This window comes from Rhamphochromis sp. 'chilingali', assembly GCF_963969265.1.
Source record: "Rhamphochromis sp. 'chilingali' genome assembly, chromosome: 4".
Taxonomy (NCBI): Eukaryota; Metazoa; Chordata; class Actinopteri; order Cichliformes; family Cichlidae; genus Rhamphochromis; species Rhamphochromis sp. 'chilingali'.
The window spans coordinates 38904321-38920278 of NC_137948.1; the positions used below are offsets into that span (position 1 = coordinate 38904321).

General features: G+C 38.6%; 1 protein-coding gene across 5 annotated transcripts in view; it reads right to left on the bottom strand.

Moving 5' to 3' along the window:
• The window catches only part of myom2a (myomesin 2a), a gene marked incomplete at its 5' end in the record, with an annotated part of 29337 nt that extends 17786 nt beyond the window's left edge, over positions 1-11551 (bottom strand). For 3 of the 5 annotated variants that reach the window (XM_080880625.1, XM_080880624.1, XM_080880623.1), the window contains 13 exons: positions 1157-1210; positions 1293-1492; positions 2252-2393; positions 3699-3860; positions 3965-4129; positions 4978-5016; positions 5095-5183; positions 7625-7717; positions 7874-8028; positions 8582-8717; positions 9096-9188; positions 10397-10525; positions 11397-11477. In XM_080880625.1, the coding sequence (XP_080736751.1) occupies positions 1157-1210; positions 1293-1492; positions 2252-2393; positions 3699-3860; positions 3965-4129; positions 4978-5016; positions 5095-5183; positions 7625-7717; positions 7874-8028; positions 8582-8717; positions 9096-9188; positions 10397-10503 (1435 nt within the window). Of the gene's footprint in view, positions 1-1156; positions 1211-1292; positions 1493-2251; positions 2394-3698; positions 3861-3964; positions 4130-4977; positions 5017-5094; positions 5184-7624; positions 7718-7873; positions 8029-8581; positions 8718-9095; positions 9189-10396; positions 10526-11396 lie in introns of all 5 variants that reach the window. The other 2 variants (XM_080880622.1, XM_080880621.1) reach the window with 1 other exon arrangement.
• Between the last annotated feature and the right edge of the window lie 4407 nt (positions 11552-15958).

Below are 15958 nucleotides of genomic sequence, written 5' to 3' on the forward strand. Positions count from 1 at the left end.
AGAGGAGATTAAATATTCACCACTATATGGACTTCAATAACGCATTTTCATAGAATTGTACTTATAAGTGATGAAAACAAACACAACTAAGTCCTGCCTTTTTCTCGCTTGTTAAATTCTAAAAGTGCTGATCAGCAGGACAATAACATTGGTGGAATTTTATTAAAGATTAAATAATTATTTTTGGTAGCATTCAACAATAATTACATATCCAAATGCTACACTAGAGCTGCCACAGCCTCGTATGTGGTTTGGTGGCTCAATGCTCACAAAACACACAATATTTTAGTTTTGTTTAACTACAAGTTTCATATACAGCAGTTAGCCATTAGATAAACCAGAACATGGATAAAAACCCCTGATATCATATTTCAGATTTTAAAAAAATAGAAATATGAACTAAAAGGACGTATCAAAGTTAAAGTTAACAGTGAAATGTGGGACTTCTACAATAGCCTTGATTGTGATATTATACAAATATGTAATATTTTTGATATTTTCTATTAGTTTCTAAAATTAGTTTTCATCTGTTATAAGTTTTTGTTAAAGTAGTATATTATATTAAGTGGACACAATTTAAAGAGAAAACTGTTTCAGTTAAAGTGTGAATGGAAAAAGTTCGATTAGATCAAAGACAGCACCACAAAAGTTAAGCTGGGAAGGCTCTGGAAAACAGTTTTCCCTGTGTTGTTTAAAAAAAACCTTATGAGAAAATGACAGATTAGTTCTAAGATCCGCATTAAAATGTTTTTCCTTCTCATGTTTCCTTCGTTGAAAAAGATACGAATGTAAAGGTCAGAATTCAAACGCCACACCTTAAGATGAAAACATATTCCTGTAATAGTGACTAATTTAATCATGCAGCACTCATTTGTTACTGGAATAATGATCATGTCCAATAAACAGGTATAAATGGAAAGAAAATTCACTGATAGTGGAACAGAAAACAGAACAGAACAGCAAACAAACATCAGTGAGAGTTTGATCAGGGAAGATGCCTTTTTAAGCAAACATCCCCATAAAATGTAAAATGTTCTCATGATGGTGCTGCTGGGGTTGAGTGACAGATGTTAGTATTTAGTGAGATTGTGAGGTGGTGGCTTAAAGATAGGGGAAACAAAAACTGTGAAACCAGACGAGTGTGTAACCACTATACCTTCCAGGTCATCATCCTTTATCACTATGTCGTATTTTCCTTCAATTTTAATCACTGTTGCAGGAAATGACAACAGATCGGTCAGAAAACGCTGGCATCCTGCTGTCCTGTATTTTGTATTTACCTTCATCTGTACCTTGCAGTCTCTCACTCTCTGCAGCGTCCAGGGCCGTCACTTTGTCTGACTTGCGTGAGGGCCTGCTGATGCCACTGCTGTTCACGGCTCTGACCCGGAAGTAGTAGGAGTGGCCAACCCTTAAGCCATGTACTGGGTATTTGCAGATCTTCACTGGGGCGTCGTTGCACTGCACCCAAGTGTCAGTGCCAGCTTCACACCTTTACAGCAAATAAACTCTCCATTATCATGAAATTAATATCTTTTTATAAGAAAGTACTTCACATGACATTTTATATTTGTTATGAGGCAATTTTGACAAGCTGAGAAGTTAAAGTATCCTAATAAACTGGTGAGAAGGGCTGCACTTGCAAGTATTTTTGTTTAAAGAAAACTGCAGTCCAGACCTTTCACCAGTTGAAAACATTTGGTGCATCATGAAATGAAAAAGATGACATAGAAGATCATACAGCAGGCAAAAATAGGGCAAAACTGATCTCCCAACCCTCCGCTGTAACCATCTGGTTGTTAAAAGAAGAGGGGATGTAGTCAGCTGTAAACATGGCTCTGCACCAACGTTTTTTTCAAAGATGTGTTGCTGCCATCAAATCGAAAATAAGGTATATTGTTTTTCTTAAAATGGTTCATTTTCCCACTTTAAACATCTGTTTAAAATATAAACATATGTTATTAAATACATTTTCAATGTTCCACTGTTAATAAAATACGCGTTCATGAGATTTGCAAATCCCACAAGTCTTATATGCACTTTATGTAACCATGAAAATAAGCAAATCATATCTGGCATTTGGTGTGAAAAGATACATTTAATTTAGAAAATCTTCTAAGGAGTGCAGCTCTAATAACTATGACTCACTTCCTTGGCATTAAGTGCAGTATAATTCCACTGTATTCATGTCAGTGTGCCAACTGTGGTCTATTTAAAGAGAGCTGGAAGCCTTCTCAAGATTAAAACTGACCGATCCACAAAGTATCCAGTGATGGGTGCCTCGTTGACAGTGTTTGGGGGTTTCCAGGCAACTAGGACATAGTCCGAATTGATGTCATAGGCCTTTACGCTCATTGGTGCGCTGGGGGCTCCGGGTGCAGAGGGAGCAGCATCTAGGGAATAAAGAAACACGGGTATGTTGGGGAGGAAGAATGGAAGACGAATGGTGATAGACACAACTATTATGGCTCCACCGCTTATTTGCATACTATGCCTAATGTGTGGTAACAGGAAATAAGGAGTCAATAACACCTGTTTTAAATCTATGTACTGCTGTGAGTATAGAAAAGATTAGGAACTCTTAATTTAATTGCTAACTAATAAAACATTTCATTTTGCCAACCAAGCTTTCACTTGCTCAAGATACAAGACACATCATTTACCACATTTACCACCATTTGCATAGTGTAGTTATTTTTCTTTGTTAGGGGCATATAAACCTGCGTCTCATCTGCATAGCAACGGAGAGGCTTCTAAAAGTACAGCCAAGGGGCAGAAGATAAAAGCAGAGGTCCAAGTATTGATCTCTGTGGTACCCCACATGAGACCAGAGCTGAGGACTTACACAAAATGTTCTCTCAGCCAGGTAAGACCTAAACCATGCAGAGCATTCCCCTAAAAATCTTTAGCCAGGAGGATGGCATTAACAACCCTAGGCAAAACAGATTCTGTGCCAAGCAGAGATTTAAAACCAGACTGAAAAGTCTCAAGGTCACTATTTTCATCTAAAAAGGTTTTTTAGCTGACTATAAGCAATTTTCTCCAGAACTTCAGAGAAAAAGAAAAGCTTGTAAATAGCCCTAAAATTTGATAAAATACTGTAGCATGCTTAAAAGGTTTGGGAAAAATACCAGATGAGAAACTGCTATCGAGGACAGATGGAGAGATGGAAGAGTAGAAATGACCTCTTTAAATAATCAAGGTGGAACAACATCAGCAGGGAAACCTGTGGGCTTCAGATGACCAACAACCTCATACAATAAAAAGAAAGTTACAGGCTCAAACTGGCCAAAAGCAGCAGAGCAAGGAACAGTGACTGAGGTGTCAAGAGCAGACGTGGTGATATCTGAGCCCTGGCATTATTCACCTGTTCCACAAAGAAATTCTCACCTCAGAGGAAGGTTCAACAGTGTTACGTATTTTCATTTTTAACCAACTTATCTTCATTTTTTTCTTTTATCTATTATTACACTACACATAATCAGACTATCATATATATTAACCAGATTATAGTTGGGTATTTTAAGTAAGGTAAGTTATAAGTGGTAAGTTTAAAGTTTCTAAGGTTTGTGCTATTCTATCTCTTTTGCTCATTCATGGCTTTTTAAAATTTTTTTCCATTGCTCTATTTATTCTAAACAGCGATTTCTGATTTGTTCTTTCAAAGTCGATCACGTGGTGTTAGGACTGTGTCCTACCTGAGACAAACAGGTAGGCGCTATGCTCAGCAGTGCCGTCCTTTGTGAAGATCCGAAGCGTGTAGAGGCCCTCATCATCCTTGGCCAGGTGAGGCAGCGTGAGAGAGGCAGCACCTCCACCCACTGACATCTCCACCAGTTTACTTGGTTTCAGCAGTTTATCTTTTAGAATACAAGATAGAGGACATAATGAGAAGTGACCAAACTCCACAGTCAACCGACAGTGCCACACACAAACATAATGAAAGAATGAAAGAAGGTCTGACCATCTCTGTACCACTGGGCAATGGGTGGTATGTTGGGGAGATCGGGGACCACCACCATTGTACACACCAGTCTGATGGAGTTGCCCTCCACACCAAAAGACACTGGGAACCGGTCAAGCAGGCTGACATCCAGCTTACTGGCATGGATCTCAGTCAGATGAGGCACTGGAGGACAAGATTTGCAACATCATTAGCAATCAGATAATAATCGTATTTTGTGGATATGTGGAGAGAACATGTTTGCAATATCAGAATGATAATGTAGAACCACAATGGATTTATGAACATAAATCTGACATTTTTTCAATATAACTATATGGTCTTGTCATTCAAAAGCATCAAAATTCAGTATACGTGTCCAGGAGCCAAAATGAGGTCTGAGATTTGCTATCTTAGACGTCAATGATTTTAAGGAAATTTTGTGACACTGTCCCTTGCTTTGGCAACCACAGGCTGTGATTTCCACAAAGTGATGTGTGATGAGTGTTTCACTTTAAACGTGGACTTGGTTTAAGAGCTTTCAAGTACAATCAGCACATCCAGTAACATTAAGAAAGTAGAAACAATTTGTAGTCACAGTTATTTCTCTGGAACTTTTAAAAAATGTGTCCATAAGGAGTGAACAGCATGAGTTTTTTCATTTCAACAATGTATACAATAAATCTTAAATAAGGTAATCCAGCTTAATTAGTTTTGACAAAGGAGATGTCTGGTGTTTTTAGTCTAAATGAAATCTTGTGGAGGTTAGTATTTTCTGGACTGCTCATTATTTAAATCCCAACATGTACATAAATGTTTCGATCGCTTGCTGCTCATCTAAAGACAGATCTGTGTTTTGTTTTTCTTCAGAGGGAGTCACGGGACAGGAACAGCTTGCTATCAGTTTCCACTTCTTATCAGGCCTCTCATTGCTTGCTGCTATTTGAAGTGTCATGATTCCATGAGCTTGTGTCTGGGCGTGACACCTCAATCCCCACACTCCCCAGTCTTACTAACTCCCTTTATGCTCTCACCTAAACCAAGATGGCAGGACTCTCCGGCTCCAGCTGGTCCTGTGAAGAAAAGACGTTTATGTTTACAGAGAAAGACATGGGAGGTGAGCAATGTCTTTAAGAAAGAGGGAGACTTACTCTTCACAATAATTTTAGCTTTGCTGGTAGCTGTGCCATGCTGGTTGGTTGCCACAGCACTGTACTCAGCAGTATCACTCACAACACACCTACAAGGTCAGCCAGAGTAGGAAGAAGTCACTGATTGCAGTATATCAACATTTATATTTGATTTGATGCCATTTGGTTTGAAGAACATGTATTATTTAGGTTAATAGAAGGTAAAATGCAAGCAATTGTGTTGAGACTCAAGAAGAGTCTGAGGTTTAGAATAGAAGGAAGAAATTTGACCTTCAGCCTGAGCTGAACTATTTTAAAAGATCCATTTTCCCAGCTGTGTTGGACATAGATGCATCCTTCTTGTCACTTGGTGCTTTTTGCATAAAGAATGTGAAAATGACTGATTCTGAAGAAGTTTGGCAAATAAACTACGATGTTCTCAGTGACCTTCAATGCTACGACGGTCCAGAGATATTCCAATTCTCAGAGAGAGGGAGGGACAGAGAGAAGCGGAGCGCAGTCAGAGGAATTCATGGCTCGAATGACGCAAAGGTCAGCACTCCAACATGAACAGCTGAGGGGTCTTGAAGATGACGAAAAGAAGCAGGCTGCAGCCTCACCCTCAATTTAGCAATCTCCCCTCTAACTCTCCAGCTGACTGTCAGATAATGTCAAGATATCGATATAATGTGCTAACAAAATAAAAGTCCTGTAAGTGTAAACATCTACGCTGAGCATGAGTGACAGACGTTCAGTCTTTCCAAGTTTGTTTCTATGCTGCTTTCCTTTCAGTTTGAAGGCTGGTTATAATACAACAACTAGAAAAATTGCTTGACTATATAAAAATATTGTCTTTTCAACAAACCTCATAAAACATATTTACACTAAACCTTTAATGGGACATTTTTTTAATTTAAAATGAAAAAAAGTTTACAAAACCCCCAAAACATATATAGTCCATGCAGGGAGCAATTTCAGTTTGCGCTGTTGGAAGAAAAACTAATACACAATCCAGAAGAAATCCTGAAAGCTGGAGCTGGAAGCCTTTTTGTTGCTTAAATGCTAGAAATTTTCACTCAGCTGATAAATTCATTAAAGTCTTAAACAACCCTCACTTCTTTATATTTTGGTGGGAGAATCGGAAGCAGATGCAGAGATTTATAGAAACGTGTAAACATACAGGGAAATACCGCACATGAGGCAAAATGGTTGAACTGCAGCCTCAAACGATAACAGAGCCTCCATCATGCTTTATAGACAGCTATAGACTCTCACTGATGATCATTTGAACCAAAAATGTCCTATTCGGATTCATTGGCCAATCAGAGCAGGTTATACTGATTTTCGTTCCAGTTCTTGTGCAGTTTAGTACACCACCTCAGCCTTTTCTCCCTATTTCACTTCCTTTCGAATGGCTTCTTGGCAGCCACCATTCATCTTAGACCATTTAGGCTGAGGCTTTGTTGAATAGTAGAGCCAGATCTCTCAGGTCCTGTGTCACATTTTTAATTGATTTTTACTGAGCGTCACTTTCAGATAATCTTCAACTGCTGTAGATGTTTTGTAATGTCAGCCATTTCTTTTGTCCTCCACTTGTCTACTTTTCCCAGATTTTTTAAGGACATATTGCCAACCATGCAGCAATATGACAACAGTTAATAGCTCTTTGGGCATCTTGTTGGTGCAATTTATCTGTTATGTGTAGACACATAGTGTTAGGTGTTAGGTGATGCTTTTTTGTGCTTGAATGATTTGTAGGTCAGTGTTAAGCAGAACAACAAACAAACAAAAAATTGTGAGCTTAAAGTCACGTATGACTGAAAATGAGTGAGAGCTTGGAGAAGAAAGAAAGTCTGACTCTGTAAACTATAAAGAATATAAAGTGGCTGAAGACATTTGCACAGTACTGTATAATATATTCAAGACTGTATTATATCACTTCCTGTTGCCCTAACATTAGTTTAGGCATCTTAGTCTGAGGAAACAATATATTGGCTTTTACCTTATTACTGTACATTTACAGTCTTATTCTATAGTCTACAGAATAACTACATTTTAACAATTTTACATTTTTTATTTAAATCATTTTTATATGTTATTGATGATACACTTCACTGTTACAGTTTAATGCTGACCGCCACATGCACAAAAAGATGACAATGACGACAGTAACTAGTAACTAGCACGCTTGGTTACTACCACACTGTGGCTCAAAACAGTGTTGGAGGATTCTGAGATATAAAACGGACAATCGACCTCCACCTGGAAAAAGTTAGCTCACTGATACTGGAAGTCTTTACTAAATTTGTATGAATATTTCAGAGATGCTAATGCATTACCAACACATATCAGTAATTAATAACTTCATTTTAATTCATAACTTAATTTTACTAAAACATTTTACTTCTCTAATTTACTGAACAACATGACTTTTTTCTTTTTACCTCATTTCAGGTAAAAAGAAAATCAAAGGCTGCAGCATCCATGTTATAAAACTCAGTTTAATGAAATCATTTATGTCTAACTGCTGAGAGTTGTAGATAATACATACCTGCTAACAATCAAACTATGGACTCCATATTTATTCTCAATCTTGTACTTTCCTGGGGTACTCAGTGGATCTACTGGCACTCCATCTTTATACCTGCCAATGAATCTGAATCAGTTTCACACTACAGTGATATTCTACAGTCCTAAAATATTTCAATAGTGTAATAAATCAGAAAAGCTTATAATGGTATTACCATAAAGCTTGAGTCAAATTTAAAAACCCGCTTGTGTGTGATGGCAGTATACTGACCATTTGACGATGGGCCTCGGATTTCCTTCGACGGTGCAGAACAGCTTGACAGGAGTCTTCTCCCACACAGTATGCGGCCGTAAAGCCACCAAGAAGTCTGGCAATTTGGGGATTTCCTCCAACAGATCCACTCTCTTTCTCATCATCCCCTTAACCTGGAGAGAGTCAACTGCATCAAGTTAATCTATTTGTGAAAATGACATTTTTATGCATTATCTCTATAGGGCAGAGATTACATAAGCACTTTAGTGCAACATGTTATCTTTGTCAACAATTCTTAGCTAACAGCAAATCTGAAACCTGACAAAACCAATGAAGGAACATGAGGCCAGCAGATGTTAGTGATCATATTGTTAAAACTCCTAAAAAGTTGGTTTATTCCTGAGACTGATTTGACCAACAGTTCACTGATGCAATGTCAATAAGACCATTGGGCTCAGATTTCATAGAAATGTACAGCTGAGTATCTACAGTGAATGATTTAGATTACATTTAGAGACTCTAGATCTGCTGTTTTGCTGTACTCATGATTACAAATTGATATAATTTTAATAGTGATTGTAACAGAGACAGATACATTAAAGCGTACACACAACATTTCCACAGACTTTTAAACTTGTTCCACATATATGCGATAAAACACCAGAAAAACAAACCAACAAAGGAACTATAGTGTCACCTTGATTTGTTTAGCAGATGGTTACTAACCTCTTTCTGAATTTCAAGACTTTCCACTTGGGCCTTAGTAGCGATCCTCATCCTATGAAGCTCCTCCTGAATAACAGCCAGTCCTTTCCCAACATTTTTGCTTACTCTCTGGTACTCCTCAGTCTCCTCAGCAGTCCTAACAATGCATACATCAGATTAATCTTTGACTAAGATTGACTTTAGCATCATTGTTAGCTATACGCTTGTTACATATTTACCTACAAGCTGAACTGTTACCCTAAAATAATTGTATGATACAACCTGAAACCGTTGCATTGAGCATATCAAGCATAACACAGGATAAAACTAACCTTGAGGGCAGGGAGTCAGTGTTATGAGTCTATAGGATTGTAGCAGTAAGACTGTGCAATTGTTTCATAATTTAAACGGTAATCATTGAATAATTAACAAGTTATACTAAAGAAATGTGCTGTGGTTACAGGGGTCAGCCAGTAGAAAATGTAGTTGCATGTTACCTTGCGACTGAAATAGCTGTGAGCCAGAGCAGACTCACCTCTGCCGGAACACCGGCACGGTATAGGCTTGTTCTGCCATAGCCTCCGTGGCCTGGGCCTGTGCCTGGCTCACCGATTTAGAGCTTGATTTGCTGTTGAGGAAAACACATCATTAAAAATCAGAAAGCAAGTTCTCTGCATAAAAAAAATTCTCAGGTTTTAATTTAGCAGCTAAGCTGAGTTTGTCTTCTGAACATATACATACATAAAAACACAAACACTCGCAGTAAAAAATAACTAACAGTTACAAACATGCGGTTACAAGATTTCCCAGCATATCTGCCTGATGTATTGTATACGCCACAGAGGGATTAAATCTGTTTATGTACTTTGTCTTTTTCTCAAAATTAGCTGGGGTTAAGAAAATTGATTGATGGATATTATTCTCTACATGCATACCACAACCACTATTGTGAAAAATCTGACAGTGGCTAGTGTCATTTGCACAACAAACTATGATTTTATCCAGAAAATTATTTTTACAAAATAACCAGAAAATTGACATTCTGTGTATAAAGACTAACCACCACTTTGAGAGAAACTTCTTCAGTACTAACACAACTGTGTATAGTTAGTAGCCTCAGATGTAGGTCAGGTTCAAGTGGTGACATTAGTCATCTGCCATTAGACAGCTGCAGTTTCCAGATCCCTGGGAGATCAGAACTTGGCTCGTAGGGGCTCAGTTTATTACCTCACCACTAGTGACGAAAAAGCCAATCTTCAGCATGTATAATATCATGTTAAGTATGACTATACTGCACAGCACAGCTGTAAGGGCCAGAAAACCTTTTTAAAAAGCATGCTATAGCAACAAAGACAAATGCATACATGTCTTTCATTGGCCTGAACTATAAGATCTGTTGGCAGAAGCTGCAGAGCAACAGAAGCAATAGCACTTCCTGAAATACCGACTTGGGTTCTGCTCTCAGAGATTCTGGAGCTCACATAGACAAAGAGCTTTAGAATCACTGGTGATACATTGAGGTTTTACAAAGAAACGAACTGAAGCTATAATAAAGAGGCATGAAAATATATTCCTGTGGAAAACGATAAACAGAACTAACATCTGGGTATTCAGTCAGTTAGCATGTACCACTCTGTGACTGACTGATTTGTTCATGAAAATCAGAATTTGCAGAACTTTGAATTTGAATTGACAATTAAACTGCCAGCTAGGAAGCAGACACACCCACTACCACAGCTGCTCCTCAGCAACACCCCTGTGTGTGTTTTTTGTTCTACGTCGCAAAGCAGCAAGAGCTGTGCTACTCAAAGCAGCAGGTAAATGTCACTGTCATACCTTTCTGTGTGCTGCTTGGAAACGTGTTTAGTGTGATGATAAGCATAATCAGTTTTGACTTGGCTCACATGCTTCTTCTTATACCAAGGTATGACTTTGGAAGCCATGACTGGAACACTTCAAGGAGTCCTGGCCAAGAGTACCAGTGGGAGGGGGAGACCAAACATGTGTTAGCCATGTTAGAAATGTCAATACAAGTATTTACTTTACCACCACTGTTACTGCAATCATTCTGTGATGTAAGTTTAAAGTATTAGATGCGCTGTCATCTCTGAAATCAACCGTGTGCAAAGGTTAACAGGTGCAGTTTCTGCTGTTCTGTTGTAGAATTTATACAACACATGAGAAAAATACCCACACCCGAATCTCTAATAGACCTAAACAATGTTTAAAGGCAAACATTTATGAGACAGCATGGCAGTTCCAACTTTTTACTCGAGCTCAGCACTTCAACTGCTTCCTCTAACAGCCTCACACAGCTCAGCTATGAATAGCTTTCACCAGTCTGCCTATTCCATTAACGGAGAAATGAAGGAAACAGTGTCATTACCAGAAGAGCACAGTCCTCACACTATTTAATTAAAACGATTGCGCAGGAAATCAGAGTGATCAGACTGTACAGGAACAAGACTTAGATCTAAGCCAGCTGTCATATCCACACTCTGCTGCAGGCTAATTGTGCTTCCGTTCTGTATAAATAATTATTTCAGCACAATATCGTCCTTTTTTGGCTGACGCAAATTAAGAAAAGAGGGTCAGCAACCTCTTAATACCCTGATATGAAAGGAAGTACAGCTCAGGGAGATTACAGACTGCTGCTTCATTTTCCCCCACACAGGAGACAGATTATCTGCTGCCATTTATTTATGCAACACATTTCACCTGCCCCAGGATTGGCAGCAGATAAGTCCTCTTCCTAATGTGAAGCTCATTTTGAAAAAAGTTATTTCTAAAATAAAATTAGCACACCAGCTAGCGAATATTAACAAAAGAGACTTACCCCAAGAAATTTAAACAGCGCAAAGAGGTGGCAGACCAGCCTGATGCCGCTTGGGAAGCACTCGCTGATGGCAACAAAAATATTACCCTCTCACTGGAGGAATGCTGTTCCCCTTCCACCCCATGTATGGATGCACTTAAAACTATATATAGCATCTACCCCCAAATTTCCTTCTCATTCTGCACTTTGTAGATGAAGAGTGTGCACCTGTACCACAAGGTTTAATGAATTATTCTGGAGGCAAGTTTTATCCCCTTTCTTTATAATATGGGAAACGTTTTTTATATTTATATATATATATATATATATATATATATATATATATATATATATATTTTTTTTTTTTTTTTTAATGGAATATTAAAGATGAGAAAGAGTTGGAACAGTGAAACAGTAAATGGTGACAGAGTTTAGAAATTGTTCCACACAAAGTTTCATTTTTGAAAATCAGAAAAATAAATCTGAAATACCAGAGTGCCTCTCTTCTTATTATTGTCGGTAAGTCTAACATTTTTTCTAAAAGTATGAGGTATGAAGGATCTCCCCTTTAACCATCAAAAATATTGATCTGTGCAAGAGTCAGGAAGAAGTTTTCAGTCATTTCTGGCAGATCCTGACACTCAAAGCATTATGAGACCTTTTTAGGTTTCTCGAGACAGCTTGTCCTCCTTGGCTCAACACTTGCAGGCAACAGTCAAGCTATTTTTAACAGCAAGTCCTCGGTTACAGTGATACCTCTACTTCTTACTGTACACGAGCCACTGCAGCTATTTTTATTCAAACAAGTCTATTATAAATAACAGAATATACATGGAAATATCTTATAAAACAGACTTAATGGCAGTCGAGATCACAGTGAACTAAAAAGAGATATAAAGTCTTTAATTTTTCCCCTTTGACCTGTAGTTGTTAAAATGTTACTGATTTTATGTTTAAAATATTTTCACTGACATCTTTGCTCACTTTTACAATACAGTATATAGCAGTATATTCTTAAAAAAAAGACATTGTAACAGACATCATCTCATTTAATTAAAACCCGCAGATAAGAAATCAGAACAATGCAGAGAAAAAAGATGTAACTTCTAGAAACAATGACTATATAGGAAATACTGAGCTTAGCAATTGTCCTGAAGAACTGACTCAAAAAAGTCACCCATCTCCCACCTTTACTCAAAGACAACAGTTACGCTACGATCAATTCATACATGCAAACCGAAACAAAGGCTGTGTGATTGATCATTCTTGATGTTACACGGGAAAAAAGGTCAAACACCAACAAAGGAGAAGGTTTGCATAAGGTTCCTCAGAGAAACTCATTCAGAACTTTCTCCAAGCATGACATCTGAGCGCACTACACCCTTAGACAAAAAACGGCTCATACAGATGCTGTACAACTGCTCCTAAAGGACACTCTTTTGAGGATGTTCACATTTTGGACTGAGAAGACGGATGGTTTGAAAGAAAAGTAAAGGAGACCATCTCTGTCCGCTGTGAACAACCATCTTTGGACAGAGGTGATGGCTTACAACACCAGCTATCAACTGCCTACAATGTAGTCTTGAGATCCCTTCCCAGTACCTCAATAGGTCACATGATGGGTTGGGAAAAGGTTTCACAGAGGTTTCACCCTTAACCCCCCGGTGACAATAAAGACCTCAATAATCATGTCCACACTTTAGCTCATGCAATGACTCATATGATCAATAGTAGGTCAGTGACTCTCAGGACCACCTCCTATGCCTGCGTCTCTCCACAAGTCCCGTTGCCTTTCTTTTTCTTAAGACTACCATTATCTGGATGACTGAGACCCTCCACAGAACAGAGTGCGATCAAATCATTAGACTGTACCTCTCTTAACAAGTACCAGTCATGTTAAGAGAGGTGAGTGATCCATAATTTACAAAACAATCCATACATCTAAATTGGCTTTCAGATGCTATGATTTTCATTGGGTGTGACCAGGAGGGACAGAATTAGATAGAGTACATCTTTCCCAAACCGGTCATGGCAGATGGCCCCGCCCCTCCCTGAGCCTGGTTCTGCCTGAGGTTTCTTCCTGTTAAAAGGGAGTTTTTCCTTCCCACTGTCACCAAAGACCTTGCTCATAGGGGGTCATTGTTGGGTTTTTCCTTGTATGTATTATTGTAGGGTCCACCTTTACAATATAAAGCACCTTGAGGCAACTGTTGTTGTGTTTTGGCGCTGTATAAATAAAACTGAATTGAATTGTGCAGAAGAAGGACAGTAAAATTACTGGACAAAGGATGTTGAACATAGAGCACAGGGGAAGTTCATGGATTTAGTGAAGGAGGGCATGCTTGTCCTACTTTGTTGATGTGACCAAGGAGGATGCTGGGATCTAGTGAGATGGAGCCAGAAATCCACAACGGTGAAGGCATGGGCTCAGTTTGGTGTGACTCTCTGTTCAATGCTGCCACCTGATGTCCATCTGCAACAATATCTTTTCACACTCATACTTTCAGCCTTCAAAACAGTATTACAATGTGATTTGAGGCAGCACACCAAAACTTTCAGCCTTAAGAACTGAATAAAGTGCAAAAGACTAAAGATAAAGCTGATGAAAATATGATGAGTTCAGGAATTACAGTTTTCAGGGTTTTCTTTACTATATACTGTAATGTATATAGACTATATTTTTATATATTATATATTTTTTGCAGGTACTTCTCCTCAGCTCTTTTTTGCCACCTTTAAATTCCTAGGAACACATCTCTGAAGATCTTTAGTGGTCAGTTAACAACATCTGTGGTGAAAAAGGCTCGGCAGTGCCTCCACTTTTGGAGGGTTTTAAAGATGAATAAACTGGAGGACAAGCTGCTGGTGACCTTCTACTGCTCTACACTCGAGTCTGGACTGTCATGCACCATTAGTGTGTGATAGTGTGTGGCCCGCCGGCTTTACAGTGGCTGACAAAGAAAGACTGCAGAGGGTGATAAGGTCAGCTGAAAAGACCACAGGATGTTCTTTACCCTCTCTGGATGAGATTGAAAGTACTTCATGTCTCACCAGAGCAAAACTCATTTTCAGAGGCCACTTACCCTCCTGCCCAGTATAACCGTCAGCCTGTACAGTATGACTTAGTATAAGTAATGCCCTAACTTATTATCCCTGTGACCTGGAAGGAGAAGCAGAAGAAAATGGATAGATGGATGGATCTCCATCTGAACTAGTGAAAGTTACATGCAGAATGATAGTGTGCTTTCAACCAAAGTGTAGTTTAGTTCAAGTTTAACCTTTTGTAATAAAGATTAAGGCTACAAAGATCACCATCATCAAGTAAAACCTAACTAACACTGACTATATGCACTAAATGTGAGAGACATTTTTCTGTGTTTGTTTTCTTTTGCACAATTGCAGTAACAGTTCTCTTTATCTGTTTCATTGTCTTTGACTTTAGGTCTCCTGTTGGATTCCAGTCTCGTTCCCCTCTCTGGCCCCACTACATAGCATGTTTGTACTGGGAGTAAAAGAGATTATTGGAGCATGATAATGTGACAAGCATGAAGTTCAGACATTTGAGATGCCTCATGTCTGCAGAATATTTAGACTACATAAGTGCCAATAGATTCAATGACTTTATGATGCATGAAGGCTGCAGAGATTTTATTTATTTATTTTGCTTTTATTTGATGAGAATTTATAATAAACTAAACACCTCTAGAAATTTCAGTATATGTGATCTTGGTCCCAGTAGATGTTCGAACTTGGTTCCAAGCAGGACATCTTACCAAGAAAAAAAGAGGACAATTGCAAATACCTTGGATTACATCAAGTCTCTTCTATTTATATCTCTTTTTAAACATGCCAACGTGAAAAACATGCTAACCTTCACTGTAACACCACAATCTGGCCAGTTTGCTCCTTGATATGCAGGGAATAGTCAAATCTATTTCTATAACAGATTTACTGAGGACATTTAAGCTTCCCAAGGATATTCCTCTGACAGACAGGAATCTTGTGTGCCTTTACAAACAACAAGCACATATATACTGCAGCAGATTGAAAATGGATTCGTGGATGAATGATGAACTCTCAACTTCAGTAACAGCAAAGTTTAAGTATACCGATAAACATATCAAGCATAACATATTAAAAGGGTCGCGTGTTGAGGAAAATACTTAAATGAGAAAAAATGAGTCCTTAATATTCAAATAAACATGTGGTTACATAAAGAAACTGTAAACAATTTAAAAAAAAGAAGTCCTGCTTAAGCATGCGTTACTTCATTATAAAGAGCACAACATTTAGGTCACCAGGAAAGGTCACCCTGAAGCAGCCATGACACCAGCCGGATAGTCTTCCTCAGAGGGGAGTGAATGAATATTAAGCCCTCCCCCTTTTTCCTCTCTCCTTTCTGAGCTTCTGTTTCACAGTGGGGAAAGGCGGCACCGGGAAACCATTCTTTAGGTTGCAGGCTGCTAAAGATGGAACACAAGAGGAGGGGGACTGTGTATAGACTAGAGGAAAATCAAAGAGGGAAGTCCTAAATCACAATGGTTAAGGGGGGGGGGGGGGGGGGGGGGGATATAATAAAGACG